General features: G+C 45.8%; 1 protein-coding gene across 2 annotated transcripts in view; it reads right to left on the bottom strand.

The window, feature by feature from the left end:
- Positions 1-10,750: 10,750 nt before the first annotated feature.
- The window catches only part of LOC143927795 (NAD(P)H dehydrogenase [quinone] 1-like), a 61,319-nt gene continuing 50,663 nt past the window's right edge, over positions 10,751-21,406 (bottom strand). For both annotated transcript variants that reach the window (XM_077452170.1, XM_077452163.1), the window contains exons 2-6: positions 19,576-19,740; positions 17,937-18,067; positions 15,257-15,370; positions 13,549-13,650; positions 10,751-11,489 (exon numbers count right to left, since the gene is read on the bottom strand). In XM_077452170.1, the coding sequence (XP_077308296.1) occupies positions 11,193-11,489; positions 13,549-13,650; positions 15,257-15,370; positions 17,937-18,067; positions 19,576-19,740 (809 nt within the window). In that variant the 3' untranslated portion in view covers positions 10,751-11,192. The remainder of the gene's footprint in view (positions 11,490-13,548; positions 13,651-15,256; positions 15,371-17,936; positions 18,068-19,575; positions 19,741-21,406) is intronic.

The raw sequence follows: 21,406 nt of genomic DNA, 5'->3' as shown, positions 1-21,406 counted from the left end.
CTCCCTTTCCTCTCCCTTCCCTCTCCCCCCTGTCCTCTCCTCTCCCTTCCCTCTCTCTCCTCCCTTCCATCTCCTCTCCTTCTCCCTTCCCTCTCCTCTCCCTTCCCTCTCCCTTCCCTCTCCTCTCCTTTCCCTCTCCCTTCCTTCTCCTCTCCTCTCCTCTCCCTCTCACTTTCCTCTTCTCTCCCTTCCCTCTCCTCCCTTCTCCCTTTCTTCTCCCTCTTCTCTTTCTTTTCTCTCCCTTCCCTCTCCTGTCCTCTCCCCACCCTTCCCTCACCCTTCCCTCGCCTCCCCTCTCCTTCTCCCTTCCCTCCCCTCTCTTCTCTATTTCCTCTCCATTTCCCTTCCCTCCCCTCTCTTCTCCCTTTCCTCTCCCTCTCCTCTGCCTTCCCTCTTCTCCCCTCTCCCTTCCCTCTACTCTCCTATCCTGCCCCTCCTCTCCCTCTCCCTTCCCTCTCCTCTCCATGTCCTCCCCCTTTCTCTTCTCTCGCTTCTGTCTCCTCCCCTCTCCCTTACCTCTCCTCTCACTTCCCTCTCCCTTCCCACTCCTCCCTGTCCTCTACTCTCCCTTCTCTCTCCCCCTTCCTCACCCGTCCCTCTCCTCCTCTCTTCCTCTCCTCTCCTCTCCTCTCCCTTCCCTTCCCTTCCCTCTCCCTCCCTCTCTCTTCCCTCTCCTCTCCCTTTCATCTCCCAGTCCTCTTCCTTTCCTCTCCCTCTTCTCTTCCTTACTCTCCCTCTCCCTTCCCTCCCCTCTCTTCTCCCTTTCCTCCCCTCTCCCTTTCCTCCCCTCTCCCTTTCCTCCCCTCTCCCTTTCCTCCCCTCTCCCTTTCCTCCCCTCTCCCTTTCCTCCCCTCTCCCTTCCCTTCCCCTCCCCTCCTCTCCCTCTCCCATCCCTCTCCCCCTCCTCTCCCTCTCCCATCCCTCTCCCCTCCTCTCCCTCTCCCATCCCTCTCCCTCCTCTCCCTCTCCCGTTCCTATCCTCTCCTCTCCCTCCCATCTCCCTTCCCTCTCCCTTTCCTCTCCTCCCATCTTCCTTCACTCTCCTCCCCTCTCCCTTCCCTCTGCTCCATCTCCCTCTCCCTTCCCTCTCTCTTCCCTCTCCCTCTTCTCTCCCTTTCCTCTTCTTTTCTCTCCTCCCCCGTCCTCTCCTTCTCCCTTCCCACTCTCAGCTCTGCCTTCCCTCTTCCTCCTCTCCCTCTCTCTTCCCTCTCATCTCCCTTTCATCTCCCTGTCCTCTTCCTTTCCTCTCCCTTCCCCCCTCCTCCCCTGTCCTCTCCTCTCCCCCTCCTCCCCTGTCCTCTCCTCTCCTCTCCCATCCCCTCTCCCCCCTCACCCTTCCCTCTCCTCCCCTCTCCTCTACTCCTCCTCCTTCTCCCTTCCTCCCCTGCCCTCTCCTCTCCCTCCCCTCTCCTCTCCTCTCCTCCTTTCCTCTCCCTCTCCTCTCCCTTTTCTCTCTCTCAGCTCTCCCTTCCCTCTCCTCTCATCTCACTTTCAACTCCCTGTCCTCTCCCTTCCCTCTCCTCTCCTCCCCTTTCCTCTCCTCAAAGGCAGTGCGTTTTTGAGCACGGTGCAGGAAATGCACATGGAAGGCTCCTCTCCCGCACCGCATTCTAGTGTGAACCGGCTCTGAGGCCCCATTCACATCTCTCCAATTTTTAATCACAGGCAGAATCACAGCAATTTTACCTGCACTCCAAGATCCCTGCAGAACGCATGCCGCTGTTCTGTCCAAAAATTTCCGCCTATCGAATAGTGTCCGTTGTGTATCGCGCAGCGTTTACGCAGTACGGAGCACAAGGAGATTCGGATAATCTCCAAAGATGAACAGCGCCTGCGCCATGAGTCCAGGTTCAAGCCCCACCATCCAAGTGGACAGCCCCTCACGGGCTCGCTTCGCTCACCTCACTTCGCTCGCCATGCTTCAGGCACGGCCTCGCTTCGCTTGGCTTTTTTTAATTCTAGCTCTATGTCCACTTGGATGGTGGGGCCAGAACCTGGACTCATGGCGCAGTCGCCGTTCATCTTTGGATATTTTGGGATTCTACTTGTCCTGTGTACTGCGCATGCGTAGTACACCGAGGACACTATCTGACGGGGACACTATTTGACATGACACCGCCATTATTTTTTAGCTATCAAACACCAGCCAATGATTGAACTGCTTAAAAAGGGGCGGGTTACATACACAGAGCCGCCCGCCCAGCCACTATCCCGTATGATAGCTGTTCGGCCCCGCCCACCCCCGACATCACCGTTTTGACAGATGGTCTCTGCAAGCAGGGACGTTACATGACAGTTTAATGAGCGGATCTTACAAGCCTGGCGATCTTCTCAATGTGAAAGCGCTTTGCACTCCTTCCAGCATTTCACAGGAGAACTCGGGAGAAAGGCCGGCATTCAGCTACACGAACCGGGAGTGATTTGTGTGTGCCCAGGCACACCCGGCACACCCTGTGTGCACGCCTATAAATGGGGAACTATTCCGCCCACTCAAATTTTAAAGGACAGTAAACTGGTCCTTTGTTTGGATTGTTTGGAGACCCCTGAATTATAGGATAGATGAAAGATCCAAATAATAATTTTATTTTATAATCTTCTATACATCAGTCCAAAATGAAGAACAGCCAATAGGAAAGGAGAGACGGAGGGATCTGGTTCTGGCGGATAGACAGTCCCTGGAAATGAGGATCAGTAGGGCAGTCTGTAGGTGTCAGTTATGGAGATTCTTCCCATTTCTCGGGTTATGTTCTTATAATGTTTAGCAGAAAGTAATGTAATATTTAATCCACAGTTCATCTATAGAATCCCCGGCATAGTTCCCCCCGACTCCTCCCAATCATAAAACACAAATGTTATTGTAGGTAAATGATTACCTTCAGATTCTGCAATAAATGCATTCAATACCGGAGAACGCAATAAACACTCCAGCATTCAGGTTGGTGTTATACAGTGCCTTGAAAAAGTATTCATACCCCTTGGAATGTTCCACATTTTGTCATGTTACAACCAAAGACGTAAATGTATTTTATTGGGATTTTATGTGATAGACCAACACAAAGTGGCACATAACTGGAAAGGAAAATGATAAATGTTTTTCAAAAGTTTTTACAAATAAATATGTGAAAAGTGTGGGGGGCATTTGTATGGCGCCCCCCGGAGTCAATACTTTGTAGAACCCCCTTTCTCTGCAATTACAAGTCTTTTTGGGGATGTCTCTACCAGCTTTGCACATCTAGAGAGGGACGTTTTTGCCCATTCTTCTTTGCAAAATATCTCAAGCTCTGTCAAATTGGATGGAGAGTGTCTGTGAACAGCAATTTTCAAGTCTTGCCACAGATTCTCAATGTGATTTGGGTCTGGACTGTGACTGGACCATTCTAACACATGAATATGCTTTGATCTAAACCATGACCATTGTATATACAGGGATATGCAATTAGCGGACCTCCAGCTGTTGCAAAACTACAAATCCCATCATGCTCTGCCTCTGGGTGTCATGCTTGTGGCTGTCAGAGTCTTGCTATGCATCATGGGACTTGTAGTTCTGCAACAGCTGGAGGTCCGCTAATTGCATAACAGATGATCCATACTTCCTCATACCTGTCCGGCCAACCCGTACTCCAAGCCCCCTTACCATTAATCCCATTAATGGAGACCACACCAAGTTGGAGTAAATATTGGCCGTAGCAGCAACCCTAATGCCCACGTGTCAATCCCCACTGCATCAATTTTGATGCAATTTGAGGGAATGCCCATGTAAACTTGAGGTCTGTGAACCTCATCTCGCATTCAAAGTCAGATCAATGTAGTACAGGGACTACTTTGAAGTTGGTGCGACTTGAAGTCGCACAGATATGAATGGCACACATTGGAAATCATGGGGGTAAGACTTGTCATGCGACTTGGAAGTAGTTCCAAGTCGCAGGACAAGTCTCAAAAGTGTGAAAGGGGCCTGAGGCTGCATTCACCCCCGTGGGTATCGTTTTCAGGCGGAAAGTCGCATGATTTTACAGTTTTTTGCCGTGTTTTTTACTGCGATTTTGTAGGCTTTTTTTGTACAGGTCAAAATGTCACCAATGTAAAAAGCAGAAAAATGCCCGTAATCATAGCCCTTGTACACACGGTCGGAAATTCCGATGGAAAATGTCCGATTGGACCGCGTTGTCGGATAATCCGACCGTGTGTGGGCTTCATCTGACTTTTTCCGTCAGAATGTCCGACCAACAAAGTTTGAGAGCTGGATATAGCATTTTCTGACAACATGATCCGATTGGACTTTGTCCGATCGTTTGTAGAGAATTCCGATCGGACAAAGTGCCACGCATGCTCAGATCAAATTTGTAGACCAAAGCTATTGGGTACTAGCCTGAACGTAGTCCCGTCATAACGAAATAACATCATCACGTTACGAACGATTGGATTTTCTGACAACTTTGTCCAACCGTGTGTATGCAACAAAAGTTTCGGACAAAATCCGTCGGAAAAAATCAGACGGATTTTGTTGTCGGAATCTCCGACCGTGTGTACAAGGGCTTAGATTTATCATAACTTTGCATTATGGGGACCTACCTAATCCCCCCAATCAGTTGGTATCCAATCAGACAAGTCTTAATGGTGGCCATATGCACTTTGATAAACAATCGATTTTTTTTTTTTCATAACAATCCCTTCCAATCAGAATGAGTGATCTCTAGTCAACAATCCAATCACCCGACGTGCCACACACAGGAAGTGCATTTTGATTGATTGTAAAGATAGCCAATGTTGCATCTGGCAGGTACTTTAAAAAAAAAAACCTTCAAGACTTCTCCAGAGCCTCTACCATCCTCTGGAACTCCCTGCCCCAGTCTGTCCCATTAGCCACTACCCTGTCCACCTTTAGGAGATCCCTGAAAACTCATTTATTCAGGGAAGCCTATCCCACACCCACCTAACACCTGTCCCCGAGCCGCCCCCATCAAATCATTCTCTGCAGCTATTACCCTTTGTACCACCACCCCCTCCCTTTAGAATGTAAGCTCTACGAGCCGGGGCCCTCCAGTACCTTTTGTATTGAACTGTACTGTAATTGTGTTGTCCCCCCCTATACATTGTAAAGCTCTGCGTAAACTGTTGGCGCTATATAAATCGTGTATAATAATAATAATAATAATACTACCACCTGAAAAAGGTGGCATATTAAAGTGAAGGGGGCCGCGCCACAATGGCATGCAATGCACACAGTTGAAGCCTGGTATTTAGGAGTGTTCAGATGCAGCGCCTCCTCGCTGCCTGCCAAATACTCTCTGAAGAGTGATGCAAATGCAGAATTCTTTTCAGAGTGGAACACAACTGTAAATGACACTTGTGCGGTTTGTCATGCGACTTTTGACCCCCAAAGTCACATAACAAGTCGCTCACCATTTTTTCCAATGAGCACCATTCATATCTGTGTGACTTAAAAGTAGTTGCTGTGCTACTCTGGTCTGACTTTCATGCAAATTGAGGTCCATGGACTTCAATGTAAACCCTTAAAGTTGCACCAGAATGATATACATGAAACTTTGTAGAGCACACACACAGCCGCATGGTCAAAGCCAAAGTTGCAACAAAGTCACACTCATCCAAAGTTGCATCAAGACGCACTGTAAAGACACAGTGGAAATTGCACGATTTTGAAGTCGCACAAATGTGAATGGAGCCTTAACCACTTGACGACCAGCCACTGCCATTATACGGCGGCATGCTGACTCGTTCCCGCGAATCGTCGTACCTGTACGCCGGTTTCTTCAAGAGCCATAGAAGGCACATGCACCTGCTGCATGGCGGGGGGACCCAATGCGTAAAGCCGGCAGCCGCAAAGTCCGCCAGCCACCCACGATCACGGGCACGAGAAAAAGAACGGCCAACACACAAATCCCCGTTCTGACAGGGGAGGAGAGACAGATCTGCTGTTCCTAGTAATTAGGAACAGTGATCTGTCTCCTCCTCCAGTCAGTCCCCTCCCCCCACAGTTAGAACACACCTCCCTAGGGAACACACTTGGCCCCTTGATGGCCCCCTAGTGTTAACCCCTTCCCTGCCAGTGACATTTACATAGTAATCAGTGCATTTTAATTGTCAATAGCTGTATAAATGTCAATGGTCCCAAAAAAGTGTCAAAAGCTGTCCGATCTGTCCGCCGCAATGTCGCGGTCCCCCTAAAAATTGCAGATCGCCGCCATTACTAGTAAAAAAAATAATAATAAAAATGCCATCAATCTATCCCCTATTATGTAGACGCGACAACTTTTGTGCAAACCAATCGATATGCGCTTATTGTGATTTTTTTTTTACCAAAAATATGTAGAAGAAAACATATCAGCCTAAACTGATGAAGAAATTTAGGTTTTTTTACTTTTTTTGGGACATTTATTATAGAACAAAAGTAAAAGATATTGTTTGATTGTTTGTTTTTTTCAAAATTGTCGGTATTTTTTTGTTTATTGCGGAAAAAAAATAAAAAACGCAGAAGTGATCAAATACCACCAAAAGAAAGCTCTAATTTTGGGGAAAAAAGAACATCAATTTTGTTTGGTTACAACGTCGCACGACCGCGCAATTGTCAGTTAAAGTGACGCAGTGCCGTAGCGCAACAAAAAATGACCTGGTCATTAAGGGGGCAAATCCTTCCGGTCCTTAAGTGGTTAAAGAGCTACGACATATTTGAAGTCCACTGCAGCGCATTCTCTGTGTTCAACACTAGAGGGAGCTAGTGTGTAGCGTATTCAGCCCTCTGATGCTCGCCGATCAAACACGGATATGTCAACCAACAACTAAAAAATTTCAAATATTATCAATTATATAATCGTATATTATATTATATTATATATTATATGATGATTAAAAGTGTAGTATTTCATTTTAGAAAATTTTCATAAATAATTATAATACTCATTATAATCTTCTTTTTCAAATTATATATAAAAAAAAAAGGAAATTCATCCAGTTTCACATTGCCGCAATTCACTTTTCAGCGTGGTCATTGTTTTTAGACGATTTAAGATGAAAGTTGAAAATATATGTTTAAAAAAAAAAGGCCCTTTAGGAGCTGTGGGCAGAAGTGACATTTTGACGTCGCTTCTGCCCTTCTCCCATACCTAACGGGGAGAAGGATCCGATCGCCGCTGCCAAGTGCCAATGTATATCGGCGTGAGCTGGTCTGGAAGTGGTTAAAAGATTTTAAAAAAAAATCAACTCTGCTGCAATATTCACCTTCAATCCAGGAATTTTCCCCACAGTTTTCTTTTTCTACCACTAGAGGTCCTCAATCTGATGGCCCACATCGTTCATCCAACTTCGTCCCAACTCAGGTTGTCCTGGACACCCCCCCCCCCCCCCCAATCTGTTAACACAAAGTGGAAGGAAATGTAGCACAGTGATGAGCTCATCTCTCTGTCACTTTGCTCTCCCCTCCTATCAGCATGCTTCTTGTCAGCACATGAACTGATTAGGCTCCTTGTGCTGCTTTTTCCTCTCACACTCCAGCCCTGCTGTACAGGGACTGGAGTGTTAAGGTGGCCAGGATTTCAATACATTTTTTCTTTTTCTGCAGAGTAAGTGAAGGCTAAAACCCCTGTCAGATTTTTATTAATGTCTGTCCCCGTTGCAGATTTTCCTATACTTCCTGTGTGCTAAAAAAAAGTGTCACTTTGACAGGAAGTGAGAACTAATGTCTCTAACGGAGCCCTGGATAGTAGTACAAACCAGACAGGGATTCTAATCCCCCCCCCCCCCCCCCACTCTATCCAAAACTAGGAAAAAGTTGTTGCAGGAAATGCACTTTAATTTATATAATTTAATTTATTGTTTTAATTTCATCATTTAATTAAAGTGGTTGTAAATCTCAGGTCTTAAATGTGAACAGAGAACACTGAACACTGACTCACTGCTGGGAAACTGAGTGTTCCACCTATCAAGGACAAGGGTGAGGAGGAGGTGCGGCTTTTATACACTGGATGGCCGCAGTCTGACTGCATGACACGGGCTGATCAGGTATGCAGATTGGCACAGACTAGAGTATAAGCCGAGGGGGGGCATTTTCAGCACAAAAAAATGTGCTGAAAAACTCATATATACGGTAGTGCAAAACAGTGGGGCTGCAATGGGCACAGTGAGGCATGCAATGGGCACAGTGAGGCATGCAATGGGCACAGTGAGGTGTGCAATGGGTACAGTGAGGCTGCAATGGGCACAGTGAGGTGTGCAATGGGCACAGTGAGGCTGCAATGGGCACAGTGAGGCTGCAATGGGCACAGCGAGGCGTGCAATGGGTACAGTGAGGCTGCAATGGGCACAGTGAGGTGTGCAATGGGCACAGTGAGGCTGCAATGGACACAGTGAGGCTGCAATAGGCAAAGTGAGGCATGCAATGGTCACAATGAGGCTGCAATGAGCACAGTGAGGCTGCAATGGGCACAGTGAGGCTGCAATGGACACAGTGAGGTGTGCAATGGGCACAGTGAGGCTGCAATGGGCACAGCGAGGCATGCAATGGACACAGTGAGGCTGCAATAGGCAAAGTGAGGCATGCAATGGTCACAATGAGGCTGCAATGAGCACAGTGAGGCTGCAATGGGCACAGTGAGACTGCAATGGGCACAGTGAAGTGTGCAATGGACACAGTGAGGCTGCAATAGGCAAAGTGAGGCATGCAATGGTCACAATGAGGCTGCAATGGGCACAGTGAGGCTGCAATGGGCACAGTGAGGCTGCAATGGGCACAGTGAGGCTGCAATGGGCACAGTGAGGCGTGCAATGGGTACAGTGAGGCTGCAATGGGCACAGTGAGGCTGCAATGGGCACAGTGAGGTGTGCAATGGACACAGTGAGGCTGCAATAGGCAAAGTGAGGCATGCAATGGTCACAATGAGGCTGCAATGAGCACAGTGAGGCTGCAATGGGCACAGTGAGGCATGCAATGGGCACAGTAAGGCTGCAATGGGCACAGGGAGGCTGCAATAGGCACAGTAAGGCTGCAAATGGGCTTTGTTGACCCTCTTTTCCACTTACAGTAGCTGCTGCATTTCCTACCCTAGGCTTATACACGAGTTAATACGTTTTCCCAGTTTTTTGTGGTAAAATTAGGTTCTTAGCTTATACTCGAGTATATACGGTATGTCATATATGGTGTTTTGCACATGTTAATTTTATTTAGCGCTGCACTTTTAGGACATACATTTTTGATTGACCTGGTATTTAGGTTTTAGTGCGCAGCTGCTGTATTCACCCTTTATAACACACTAGCGCAGATTTTTTTCTATATAGTGCTCATATATACACAGTATATATATATAAAATATGACTTTAAATGTCAAAGTGTTTTGTCACTTTTTTAGGGCTGTGTTCGATATGTGCAGAGAGAGAACACAAAAATACTTAAAAGTATAACATGAATTAAACGTAATTAAACCCATGCTCAGATTCAACTACGAGACAGAAGCTATTGACTACTGGGTATTCAACTTCCTTTTTCTATTTCCGTCGTACGTGTTGTACCGCACCACGTTCTAACCGATCGGAATTTGGTGTGACCGTGTGTAGGCAAGACAGCTTGAGCAGAATTCCTTCGGGAAAACCATCAGAGCTTTTTCCGACGAGAATTCCGTTCAGATACAGATAAGGTGTTGGCCAGGGGTGGTCTTTTCCTTAGATTCAAGTCTAAATACCACAGCCAAACTGGAATAAGTTTGTCTCATACCAAAGCTTTGTAACCATGCAAGCGTCTGATCTGATCCTCTGGCCATGTTGCTTAACAGCAAATGGGATATATGGCAGAACAGCATCTTTAGTTAAGTATTCTTGTCATACAGTATCTCACAAAAGTAAGTACACCCCTCACATTTGTATAAATATTTTATTCTATCTTCTCATGTGAAAACACTGAAGAAATGACACTTTGAGACCTTGTAACACTAATGAGTCACATGACACCGGGGAGGGAAAATGGGTATTTGGGCCCAAATTGGACATTTTCACTAATGCCGCGTACACACGATCGGAATTCCGGCCAGAAAAAGACAGATGAGAGCTTTTCATCAGAAAATGCGACCGTGTGTATGCTCCATCGGAATTTAGCTGTCCAAATTTCCCCCAGCCAAAAATTGATAGCATGTTCTCAATTTTCCAGACGGAAAAACTTTCTATCGGAAATTCCGATCGGGTGCATGCAATTCCAACACGCCAAAAATCCCGCATGCTCAGATTCAACTACGAGATGGAAGCTATTGACTACTGGCTGTTCAACTTCCTTTTTCTAGTCCTGTCATAGGTGTTGTACATCACCGTGTTATAAACAATCGGAATTTGGTGTGACCGTGTGTAGGCAAGCCAGCTTGAGCGAAATTCCGGGAAAACCATTAGAGCCTCTTCCGACGAGAATTCCGATCGTGTGTATGCAGCATTAGGGGTGTACTGACTTTTGTTGCCAGCGGTTTAGACATTAATGGCTGTGTTTTGAGTTATTTTGAGGGGACAGCAAATTTACACTGTTATACAAGCTGTACACTCACTACTTTACATTGTAGACAAGTGTCATTTCTTCAGTGTTGTCACATGAAAAGATAGAAGAAAAGATTTACAAAAATGTGAGGGGTGTACTCACCTTTGTGAGATACTGTATACAGAATGCAGCAGTTGCCAGTTGCACTTCAGCCTTTTATTATGCCTTTTTACTGTAGTGGGATTTTTGTAAAACTGGAAAACATGTATTATTGATTAAAAAAAAAAAAACTTTAGTGTTGAAATATTTATTTTTATTGTTATCACCTAAAAACATCTACGAGGACAAAAACAATGAGGTATTGACGTTTCTGACAACCTGGTGCATCGCTGTACAAATATTTGGTTGCACAATACAGATATACAGTAGAAAGATAGAAGATATGGTAAGAGAAGTGCCAAGGTTGGCCATTGTAAAAGGTCTCAGGCTTATAAATGTCCAGAGGAAGTCTTCTTTTACACAAAGCAACCAATCAAATTTACCATTTCACGTTCTCATTTTTGCAATGGAAACATGAAACGGGAAATCGGATTGGTTTCTGTCGGCTAAGGGATCATCCTTGCCTCATCCACTCATAAACAAAGTACATAGTCACAGCTTTGTACTGTCACCCCAGTCCCACCCGTGGCACAGTACTGGATCCCCTGAGTGTGCCATAATATAGCCTGGAGCATTATGCCTTCGTCTGGCTGTCAGGCGGTAGAGGCTTCCCCAGGTGCTGCCCCACCGTTGGAGCATACTTGGATTCAGACAGCGACTCCTCCACCTCTTTCTTCAGTGAAAATCCACCAGAAAAGTCTTCAAAGTCTTGAAGTGGAAGGAATTTGATGGGCTTTTCATCCCAGATAGTCTCCAGCCGCTTCTCCCAGTTCTTCAGTATCTCCACACGGACCTCCTGGGGCACGTGAGCCACGGCGTACGAGATTTGGGGCTCCAAGACTTTAAAGCCACAGAAATTTAGAATACCGTTCTGCAGACAGAATGGGATAATATGGTGAGTTATAGCAATAATCGGGTCATGAAGATGTGATGCATGAAATTTTGAGGGTGCCTATTGTTTTTCCTGCTGCCTAGAACAGTGTCAGGATGGAGCTCAATAACTAGACCCAATTATAACGCATTTCAACGTATCTCCCTGTTCATGAAGATGGTGGTCTGATGCGTTATATCTTTCTAAGGTATAATAAAGTATAAACGACTACCCTGGTGAAGAGGTAGGTGACTGGGTGAAACCTCCAACCAATGAGGCCAACAACCTGCATGTTGTCATGTTGTCTGGGCTGAGACAACATACCTTTTTGGTTCATTATTTTTTCACATAAATTACTCACACTCATCAGTAAAGGGTATATATAACACCTTGTTTTCCTTTCTTTGTTTTGAGTGATTGTATAGCCTCTTGCACACAGGGTCATCTACACTATATTACCAAAAGTATTGGGACACCTGCCTTTACAGGCACATGAACATTAATGGCAACCCAAGTCTTAGTCCGTAGGGTTCAATATTGAGTTGGCCCACCCTTTGCAGCTATAACAGCTTCAACTCTTCTTGGAAGGCTGTCCACAAGGTTTAGGAGTGCGTCTATGGGAATGTTTGACCCAGGGCCATCTTTAAGGAAAGGCAAAAGGGGCACCTGCCCAACATCCTAACAATTCATCCCTCTCATATAATAGTAGCTGCAGGGTGGCAGGGGCCAGAGGAATGAGGGAGGATCGCACTGAGGAGGCAATGACAAATGTGGCATGGATGAGCAGAAAGCAGGTGGGCGTCAGGAGCTACATCTGAATGAGAACATGTGCTTGGCCTTTCATCACCTGCGCCACGAGTCGACCCTTTTTTTTATACCAATTAGAGCCTCTGGCTCTAATCATGTGCTTCCAAATGATTGAAAATCATTGAAATCCATGCGTCAGGTGCTCTGCATGTAGATTAGGGGCTGGGTGCATGGATTAGGGGGACAGCGTAATGGACGGGCCGCCACTGTGTGCATGGACACATAGAACAACATGGAGAGGCGTTTTCAAGCTGTAAAAAACATCCCTAGGAGCAGATGTAAAAATATCCAATGTGCAACAAAAAAAACAAAAATAAAATAAAAAGCTCACTGCAGTTAGGCTTTCAAATTTTCAGCTGTTTTATGTATGTGTTTAGAGTCTTGTTCCTAATTGTTTGCACCAGTGGCGGCTGTGTTTTTTTTTTGGGGGGGGGGTGCAAACAACATTCCCCCAGCAGCACTTCCCCTGCCCATCCACTGTCTGTCGGTTGGTCCAGCACTTAACCCATCTAGGTGGCGGGTATCGGGCAGCAGCTCCTAAATCCTCTTCTCCATCACACGGGCTTCCTTGTGTGGCTCCTCCCCTCCTCCTAGGCATCCAATAGGATCACCTGTTCTTTCAGACAATCGGGCGATGGGTCTCAATACCTGCTTCCTGATTGGCCGGGATGAGGTCCAGTGTTACAAACAGCGACTATTCGTTCGCTATTGTAACACACATGGGTGGGCTCCTTGGCATTCTCTGCGCCCCAAGCCCACCCTATTTTGAGGCCTATTAGAGTCTCTGTCTTTAATTAGGTGCTTCAAAAAAACACCCCCGCCTCATTGGTATTCATGCGTCCAGCGTCCTGCATAGGGGCCGTGCGCTCATAATGGACGGGTCTTCCCTGGTTTGCACACTGAACAGTTACATACAGTTTTTTTTTTAGCATTGCCATTGCCCTTTAAGCAGTCAGGTTTACTGGTTAGATTTCTTTAAAAAAAAAAAGAGTTTCTATGGAGAATGATTTTCAAGCTGGAAAAGGATTTTGACTGATGTATATGATTGGTATCGGTATCGGTCAATATCAGACATTTTTGCACTTAGAATGTTGGCATTTCCTATTAATATTTATATTGGCAAGTCGGATTGAGCCATTCCCTAATCAGCCACAGAACCCAAGTCCTTCAATACATCGCCAACCCTGGACAGGATGGGACATCAGGATGGGTTATTATACTTACGGGTAACATAAAAAAGACAATGTCTTACCTGGAGTGGCCATAGACTGACATTTATGTCTCCATTCAACCCTGAAGTTGTGTTCATTGATTGTGGGGCTCCAGTTGCGAACGAAAGCAAAGCTTTCTTATTCTGTAATTAAAGACAAAAATAAAAACCAAATCTTAGGGTACCCCTGCAGTCCACTATTCTCTCTTCCAGATCCTACATAGAGGGGTCATCTAGTGTCAAATAAAACATGAAGCTTCCATTCTTGTTATTAGTGGTGTTGCATTGTCCAGGTCCTCTTCTCTTTGGGAAATGATCACATCTAAAGCTGGCCACATTATTATTATCATATATACTCGAGTATAAGCCGACCCGAATATAAGCCGAGGCACCTAATTTTACCACAAAAAAATGGGAAAACTTATTGACTCGAGTATAAGCCTAGGGTGAGAAATTTGCAGCTACTGTAACAATGGCCATTTGGTAAAAAAATATATTTTTAAAATAAAATACCAAAAATACAAAACTACTAACACCAGTGGCGGAACTACCAAGGTTACAAAGGTTGCAATTGCGACGGGGCCTTGGTGTTCCACCACTGTGGGAGGGGGCCATGATGGCAGGAAAGGGGGCCCACTGTGGAAAATGTGAAAGGGGCCCCGTGATGGGAGTAAAGGGATCCGGGCTGGGAGGGAAGGGCCCTGCGTGGTTTCTTGCACCAGAGCCTTAAAACTTCTGTTTATGCCTCTGATCCGTGTCTATCACACATCAATATCTGGTTGGATGGAAGGAGTAGCAATTCTCAACGAATTCTCAAGCTTCTCATCAGATATTTTGGCTCTACTTTTGCCCTTCATGTAAATCATCCTTAAAAACAGGTTCTCAAAACTATAGGTGCTGCCGAAAAATGATAACATGAATAAGCTGCGATTGTGAAGAGTGGGAGATTTATCAACGGGAAGATGAAACTTCCAAAAAGTCCAACAAAGAGACGCTGTCAAATTTTTCTTCGGCTGCATGTGTTCGCTAAGTGTGAATGCCAGTGACGTCGCTAGGGGGTGGCTTTTGGGGCTATAGCCTCGAATCTGGGGCCCATATCCCCGAGTCTCTGCAGGGGTCCCCAAGGGGAGGGGAGGCACTCTGGGAACCCTGTTGTAAGTGGGGGGCTCTCTAGGAACCCTGATGCAAGGGGGGGGGGCTCTCTGGGGACCCTGATTTTAAGGGGGAGGCTCTCTGGGGACCCCAATGTAAGGGGGGCTCTCTGGGAATCCTGATGTAAGTAGGGGGCTCTTTAGGGACCCTGATGCAAGGGGGAGACTCTCTGGGGACCCTGATTTTAAGGGGGAAGCTCTCTAGGGACCCTAGTGTAAGGGGGGCTCTCTGGGGACTCTGATGTAAGTGGGGCCCTCTGGGGACCCCGATGTAAGTGGGGGGGCTCTCTGGGGATATATACACACACGTATATTACTGTTTATACATGTGTATGCCCACCCAAGGGTATGACTTTCTTTACTATGCTGCTATGGGCTCTAGCCCCAGATCTTTTGTAGACCTAGCAACGCTCCTAGTGAACACATTTATACAAAAAAATCCAAAAAATCTGCACTTTTAAGTAAGTTTACAATTTTGTGTCGGGCCTCATTCATGGGGGCGCCTGGGGCTGCCTTGAGCCACAGGTTGGACACCCCTGACGAAGTCTCACACAGGTTCCCTATATTAATTTCAATGGCCGATGTTAACTTTTTCTTACCTTGAATGGTCCTTCAGAGTACATGGTCGGAAAACTGTAGGCAAAACCCAAAGTTAACACTCTCTCAAACCATCCTTTCATTATAGCGGGCATCCCGAACCAATACAAGGGGAACTGTAACATATAACACATAGCTTTCATTATTATTGTCCTTTGAATTATTAGAATACATAGTGCTGTACATCAACTGATACTAAACTGATACACATGACAAACCCCTAATAAACATCTACAGAAATATAAACGACAACCAGCAAACAATGTAATAGATGGGGTAGCATTGGGTACAAGCTTCTCTGGCTGTCTTATGCACACTATCTGCCCATCACTTTGTTGGAAAGCCTGACTAACCAATAGTAAACCAATAGGGGGAGTCAGATGTGGGTTGGTAAATACATTACAGAGCAGCTCGGGATTCAGGAGACTAAAGCCAACGTGCAGCATGAAGCAGCTTTGCCAACCTTACTTAACCATTTGCTTACTGGGCATTTAAATCCCCCTCCTATTGAGACCAATTTTCAGCTTTCAGCGATGTCGCATTTTGAATGACAATTGCGCAGTCATACAACGCGGTACCCAAATGAAATTTTTATAATTTTTTCCCCCCAAATATAGCTTTCTTTTGGTCGTATTTGATCACATGTGCAATTGTTATATTTTTTTTTTTTTTATGTAAAAAGTCCGAATTGAAAAAAAAAAACATTTTGTTTGATTTTGTTTTAAAATTTTATAACGGGTAATTTTTGTCTGTCATTGATGTACGCTGATGAGGCAGCACTGATGGGCACTGATGGGTGGCAGTGATGGGCACTGATGGGTGGCAGTGATGGGCACTGATCGGTTACACTGATAGGCGGCACTTCTAGGTGGCACTGATTGGCACCACTGGTGGGCATTGATAGGTGGCACTTGTGAGCACCGATAGGTGCCACTTGTGGGCATTGATAGGTGGCACTTGTGCGCACTGTTAGACTCTATAAAGGAGGCATAATTGCCTCTTCCTTTTCGGGACCGATGTCCCTTTAAAATAAGCCGGTGATTGGCTTTTTTTTCCTCTTCCACTCTTAGCGTGTGCGTGAGGAAAAAAAAAAAAACGAATTTCAATTTGACCCCCACTAACCATAAAATGAACTATTTCGAGCAAAATTTTACTTGTGTATGGCCAGGTTCAGACTTCCCAACAGTTATGCCTATCCCTTTCAGATTTTTTTCCTTTTTCGTTGTCTAATGGGGGAGATTTTCCTTTACTTCTTGTCGAGGAGCTGGGAGGAAATTCTTCAGCGTGAAGGAAAACCCCACTTAGACAGTTGTCACCAGAACAAGGTTTCTCCTCTATTTCTATTTCGTTGACAAATGTAACATTTTTGAATTTCCCATCACTGTGTTAAGGGTCACCACGACAAACAAAGAAGGCAAAGAAGGCACTGACAGCAAATTCAACCTGACAGGGGTTCTAACTCTTTTGCTACTCTATCCAAAAACAAGCACCATGCTTTTTGCACCGGTCCAAATCATTTGGTGGAGGGGGGATTATGGTGCAGGTTTTTTTTTTTCAGGAGTTGGGTTTGGCCCCTTAGTCCCAGTGAAGGGAACTCTTAAGGCGTCAGTATACCAAGACATTTTTCATGCTCCCAACTTTGTGGGAACAGTTTGGGGATGACCCTTTCCTGTTCCAACATGACTGCCCACTAGGGCACAAAGCAAGGTCCATAAAGACATGGATGAGTGGGTTTGGGGTGGAGGAACTTAACTGGCTTGCACAGAGTCCTGACCTGAACCCGACAGAACACTTTTGGGATCAAACATTTCTATAGACACACTCCTAAACCTTGTGGGCAGCCTTCCTAGAAGAGTTGAAGCTGTTAGAGCCGCAAAGGGTGGGCCAACTCAATATTGAACCCTACGGACTAAGACTGGGGTTCCATTAAAGTTTATGTGTGTGTAAATGCAGGCATCCCAATACTTTTGACAATATAGTGTATTCTGTGAGCACACTGAGCTTGGGGTCTTTTCCTGGAGAGGATTAGTCCAGCCTGGAGGGCACGCTGCCCTTCCAAGCAATGCTGCCATGTCTGCTGTCATGAGGCCTCAGGTGGGCGACCTGAGGGCCTGGGATGCTGAGACCTTGGAGCTAGAAAGACAGCTGACTGAGGGGGGTAGTCTGCTGAAGATCTAGTCTGGTATGACTGGAGTAAGGTGTTGCTTGGAAGTTGGAAGGAGGCAACCCGCTGTCCTTGGGCCTTGTGTGAGTAGAGATGCTTCTGAGAGATCTTGGGGACCTTTGTGCTTCTGCCACCCCTTTGGTGCTAGAGAGTCAGCTCTGGGTCTAGTTAAAGGGGACACCTGCTGGTGTCCTGGAGAGCTTTGTCCAGATAATCTGCTACTTACAATTAACTACTACTGTTACTACTACCTTAAAGCTGAAGTCTACGGTTTGCTACAAGCATGGACTTTAATATAGCATGTCCTGAACGAATACCTGAGTCCCCAAGTTGTACATAGTTTTAGTTTTGGAGTAAGCCACCTAATTTCCTCAACCCTATCCAAGTTCTCCAAAAATAAAAACAACACCCCCTAGACTGCTCATTGGAGAAATGTGTGAATGAGCCTGTGTGCCTAGCTGTGGGGCGAAACTTGTGGGTAAGACTCCTATGGGAGTAGCGCTACATTATAGACATACCTGGAAAATGATAAGGTCGGCCTTTTCGATCTTTTTATGTTCTTCAACAATGTCTTTGGCAAGGCGGCCTTCCTTAAATGCTTCTGCAGTCTCTGCTGCATATTTGAAATGTTTTGGATCCTTGGGTTTACCTGCGGAAATAATGAAAAGGTTACAGTCAAGTCTGGTAAATCAGACCAGCCCTAGAACCTCTGATGGTTTATTCTCGGTTGTTCCCCTCTTCCATCTACATCTAGACATTTGGCGCCATGCCATCTTCGACAATTTTTTCCCATCAGCAATAAAGCAATAAATAATTATGTTCTGTTTTCTTAAAATCTTCCCTCCCAACACCCCCCGCTGTCTGCAACTTGCCCCCAGGACCAGGATCATCCACCCCCCCCCACCCCCAGGAGGCCATGGTGTGCAAGGACCTGCTGAGCTGTGCTGCCAGGTGAGAGACTCTGACACCCCCAGATGACCACCACATCCCATCTCCCCGCTCATACACACCACTTACCCTGCCCCAGTGATCAGGCTATATTGATGGGTACTGGTGAGGTTGCAATAAATTGGCACTGGTGAAGCTGCATTGATGGGCACTGATGAGTCTGCATTGATAAGCACTGATCAGGCTGCATTGATGGGCACTGGTGAGGCTGCATTGGATGAGCACCAATGAGGCTGCATTGATAGGCACTGATGAGGCTGCATTGATGGGCACTGGTGAGGCTGCATTGACAATCACTGGTGAGGCTACACTGATGAGCACTGATGAGGCTACACTGATGGGCACTAGTGAGGTTGCATTGACGGGCACTGATCAGGCTGCACTGATGGGCACTGGTGAGGCTGCATTGGATGAGCACTGATGAGGCTGCACTGATAGGCACTGATGAGGCTGCATTGATGGGCATTGGTGAGGCTACACTGATGGGCACTGATGAGGCTGTACTGATAGGCACTGATGAAGCTGCATTGATGGGCACTCATGAGGTTGCATTGATGGACACTGGTGAGGCTACACTGATGGGCACTGATGAGGCTGCATTGATGGGCACTGGTGAGGCTGCATTGATGGGCACTGGTGAGGCTACACTGATGGGCACTGATGAGGCTGTACTGATGGGCATTGATGGGCACTGGTGAGGCTACACTGATGAGGCTGTACTGATGGGCATTGATGGGCACTGGTGAGGCTACACTAATGGGCACTGATTAGGCTGCATTGATGGGCACTGGTGAGGCTACACTGATGGGCACTGTTGAAGCTGTACTTATGGGCACTGATGAGGCTGCATTGAAAAATCAGGTGGGCATGGATGGTGAGCTGATTCGGTGGTTCAATGGGCCACTTGACTGGACTTGCCTCCCCCCCAGGGCTAAGGCTGCCAGAAGCCTCCCCTCCCCCCCGCTAGTACCCCTCGTGTAAATGAGCCCAAAGAGGAATGAACTGCCACTTTGTGAAACTACAATAAAGTTGAAAGAAATGAAAGAGTACAATGAATTTTATTTTCAATGCACAGCTCCACTACCCACACAGCACACCCCAGTGGCCGGTGGTGGGAACTCGCCCTCACCTTTCACACCTATGTTCCTACCCATGAAATATAATCAGTAGAAAGCAGTTGGTTGTTGTTTGCAATGTAAAAGAATTTACCTTTAATATCATCCCGTGATGACACAGGATTAAAATTCATGGCATAGAGGTCAGACTCGATCACTTTCCATCCTTTCTTCTTCAGAGTGCTCACTGCCGCCTCCTTCATGGCATAATTAAAAGATGTGCGCTCCTGGTGAGCTAAAACAATCAGCGCCGTTTTACCTGGGAACAGATGAACATAACAGTTCTGTATAAAAAGGTCGCTTTACGCATTGACATAACTCTTTAGCCCCAGTCCGTTTTGACAGTATGGTTACTTGCTTACTTGGCACCATCCACAGGCAGCTTAACTCTTCACTAAGACTAAAGCCCCCATATACACTAGATTCGATTTTCTGCAGAATGTTTTATCTTCAGATCTACCAAAACCATAAAATGTGAGCTCAAACCTTAGGCGTTTCAATTTGTATGCAATCGGGAAGGCCCTTGCACTACATGGTTTTTGGTAAATCTGAAGACAAAAATCTGCAGAAAATCTAATGGTGTGTATGGGGCTATAGAAGTCGAATCTGACACAATTCTACATCAGATAATTGCGGCACAGAGGAGGTTTTTTTCCAGTCTTTTGAAGAGCGGGAAGACATAGACTAACCTAAACCCTGTCTCTATGAATAAGTAAGAATGACTGAAAGAGTACCTGTCATCTGCCCTTGCTATCACATAGCCGACTTTTTAGCCCCTCTTGTGATAGCAATACTGTTAAATTTTTAAAATGTTTTTAAAAATTAGATTGTAAAAAAAATTAAAAAAAAAAGATGTTTGGTATCTATTTACTTGATGCAACTCCGTCCTATTTTTTTTTTTACCAAAAATGTGATATTATATAGAGTTTGTGTGCACTAAAATTCATTTTAGTACAAGCCGTGGCTTACCACAAATTTTCTCATGGCAATTTACCGATTATAATCTGGGGATATGTCTGTTTCCACTGCTAATATATACGGCGGCAGGTCGACTTGTTTGCGCCAACTGCCATACCCATAGTGCATGTGATACTGTGGGAGCGTGCGGCTGCGGGTCGATGTCTGCTGGTGACTCGCGATCGCGGTTCACAGTAAAAAAGGCAGACTCCCATTCTAACAGTAGACGTCATGGAGATTTGCTATTCCCCATGATCGGGAACAGCGACCTCTGTGTTGTTCCAGTAAGCCCACCGCCCACACAATTAGAACACACTCAGGGAACACGGTAAACCCCTTCGATCGCCCCCTTCCCTGTTTCTTTTTTTTTTTTACAGTGATCAGTGCATTATTTTAGCACTGATCAATGTAATAATGTCACTGGTCCCCATAAAGTGTCACTATATATATATATATATATTTTTTTTTTTTTGTTAATTTCTGCTATAATACATATTCAAATATATATATATATATATATATATATATATATATATATATATATAAAATCAGGGCCAGATTAAGAAAATCAGTGAGGAGGGTATGACAGTGGGCACTATGTACAGGAGAGAAGTGTGGAGAGTAGGACATTAAGCAGTAATTGCAGGAGAGGAGTGTGGAGGGAGGGTATGACGGTGGGCACTATGTATAGGAGAGGAGTATGGAGGGTATGACAGTGAGTAGTATGTACAGGAGAGGAGTGTGGAGATTATGACAGTGGGCACTATGTATAGGAGAGAAGTGTTGGAGGTATGACAGTGGGCACTATGTATAGGAGAGGAGTGTGGAGGGTATGACAGTGGGCACTATGTATAGGAGAGGAGTGTGGAGGGTACGACAGTGGGCACTATGTACAGGAGAGAAGTGTGTGACAGCGGTCACTATGTACAGGAAAGGAGTGTGTAGGATATGACAGCGGGCGTTACGTA

This window comes from Lithobates pipiens, unplaced genomic scaffold (genome assembly GCF_037356315.1).
Source record: "Lithobates pipiens isolate NorthernLeopardFrog02 unplaced genomic scaffold, aLitPip1_a1.2 Scaffold_10, whole genome shotgun sequence".
NCBI lineage: Eukaryota > Metazoa > Chordata > Amphibia > Anura > Ranidae > Lithobates > Lithobates pipiens.
This window is presented reverse-complemented; position numbering and strand designations above follow the sequence as displayed.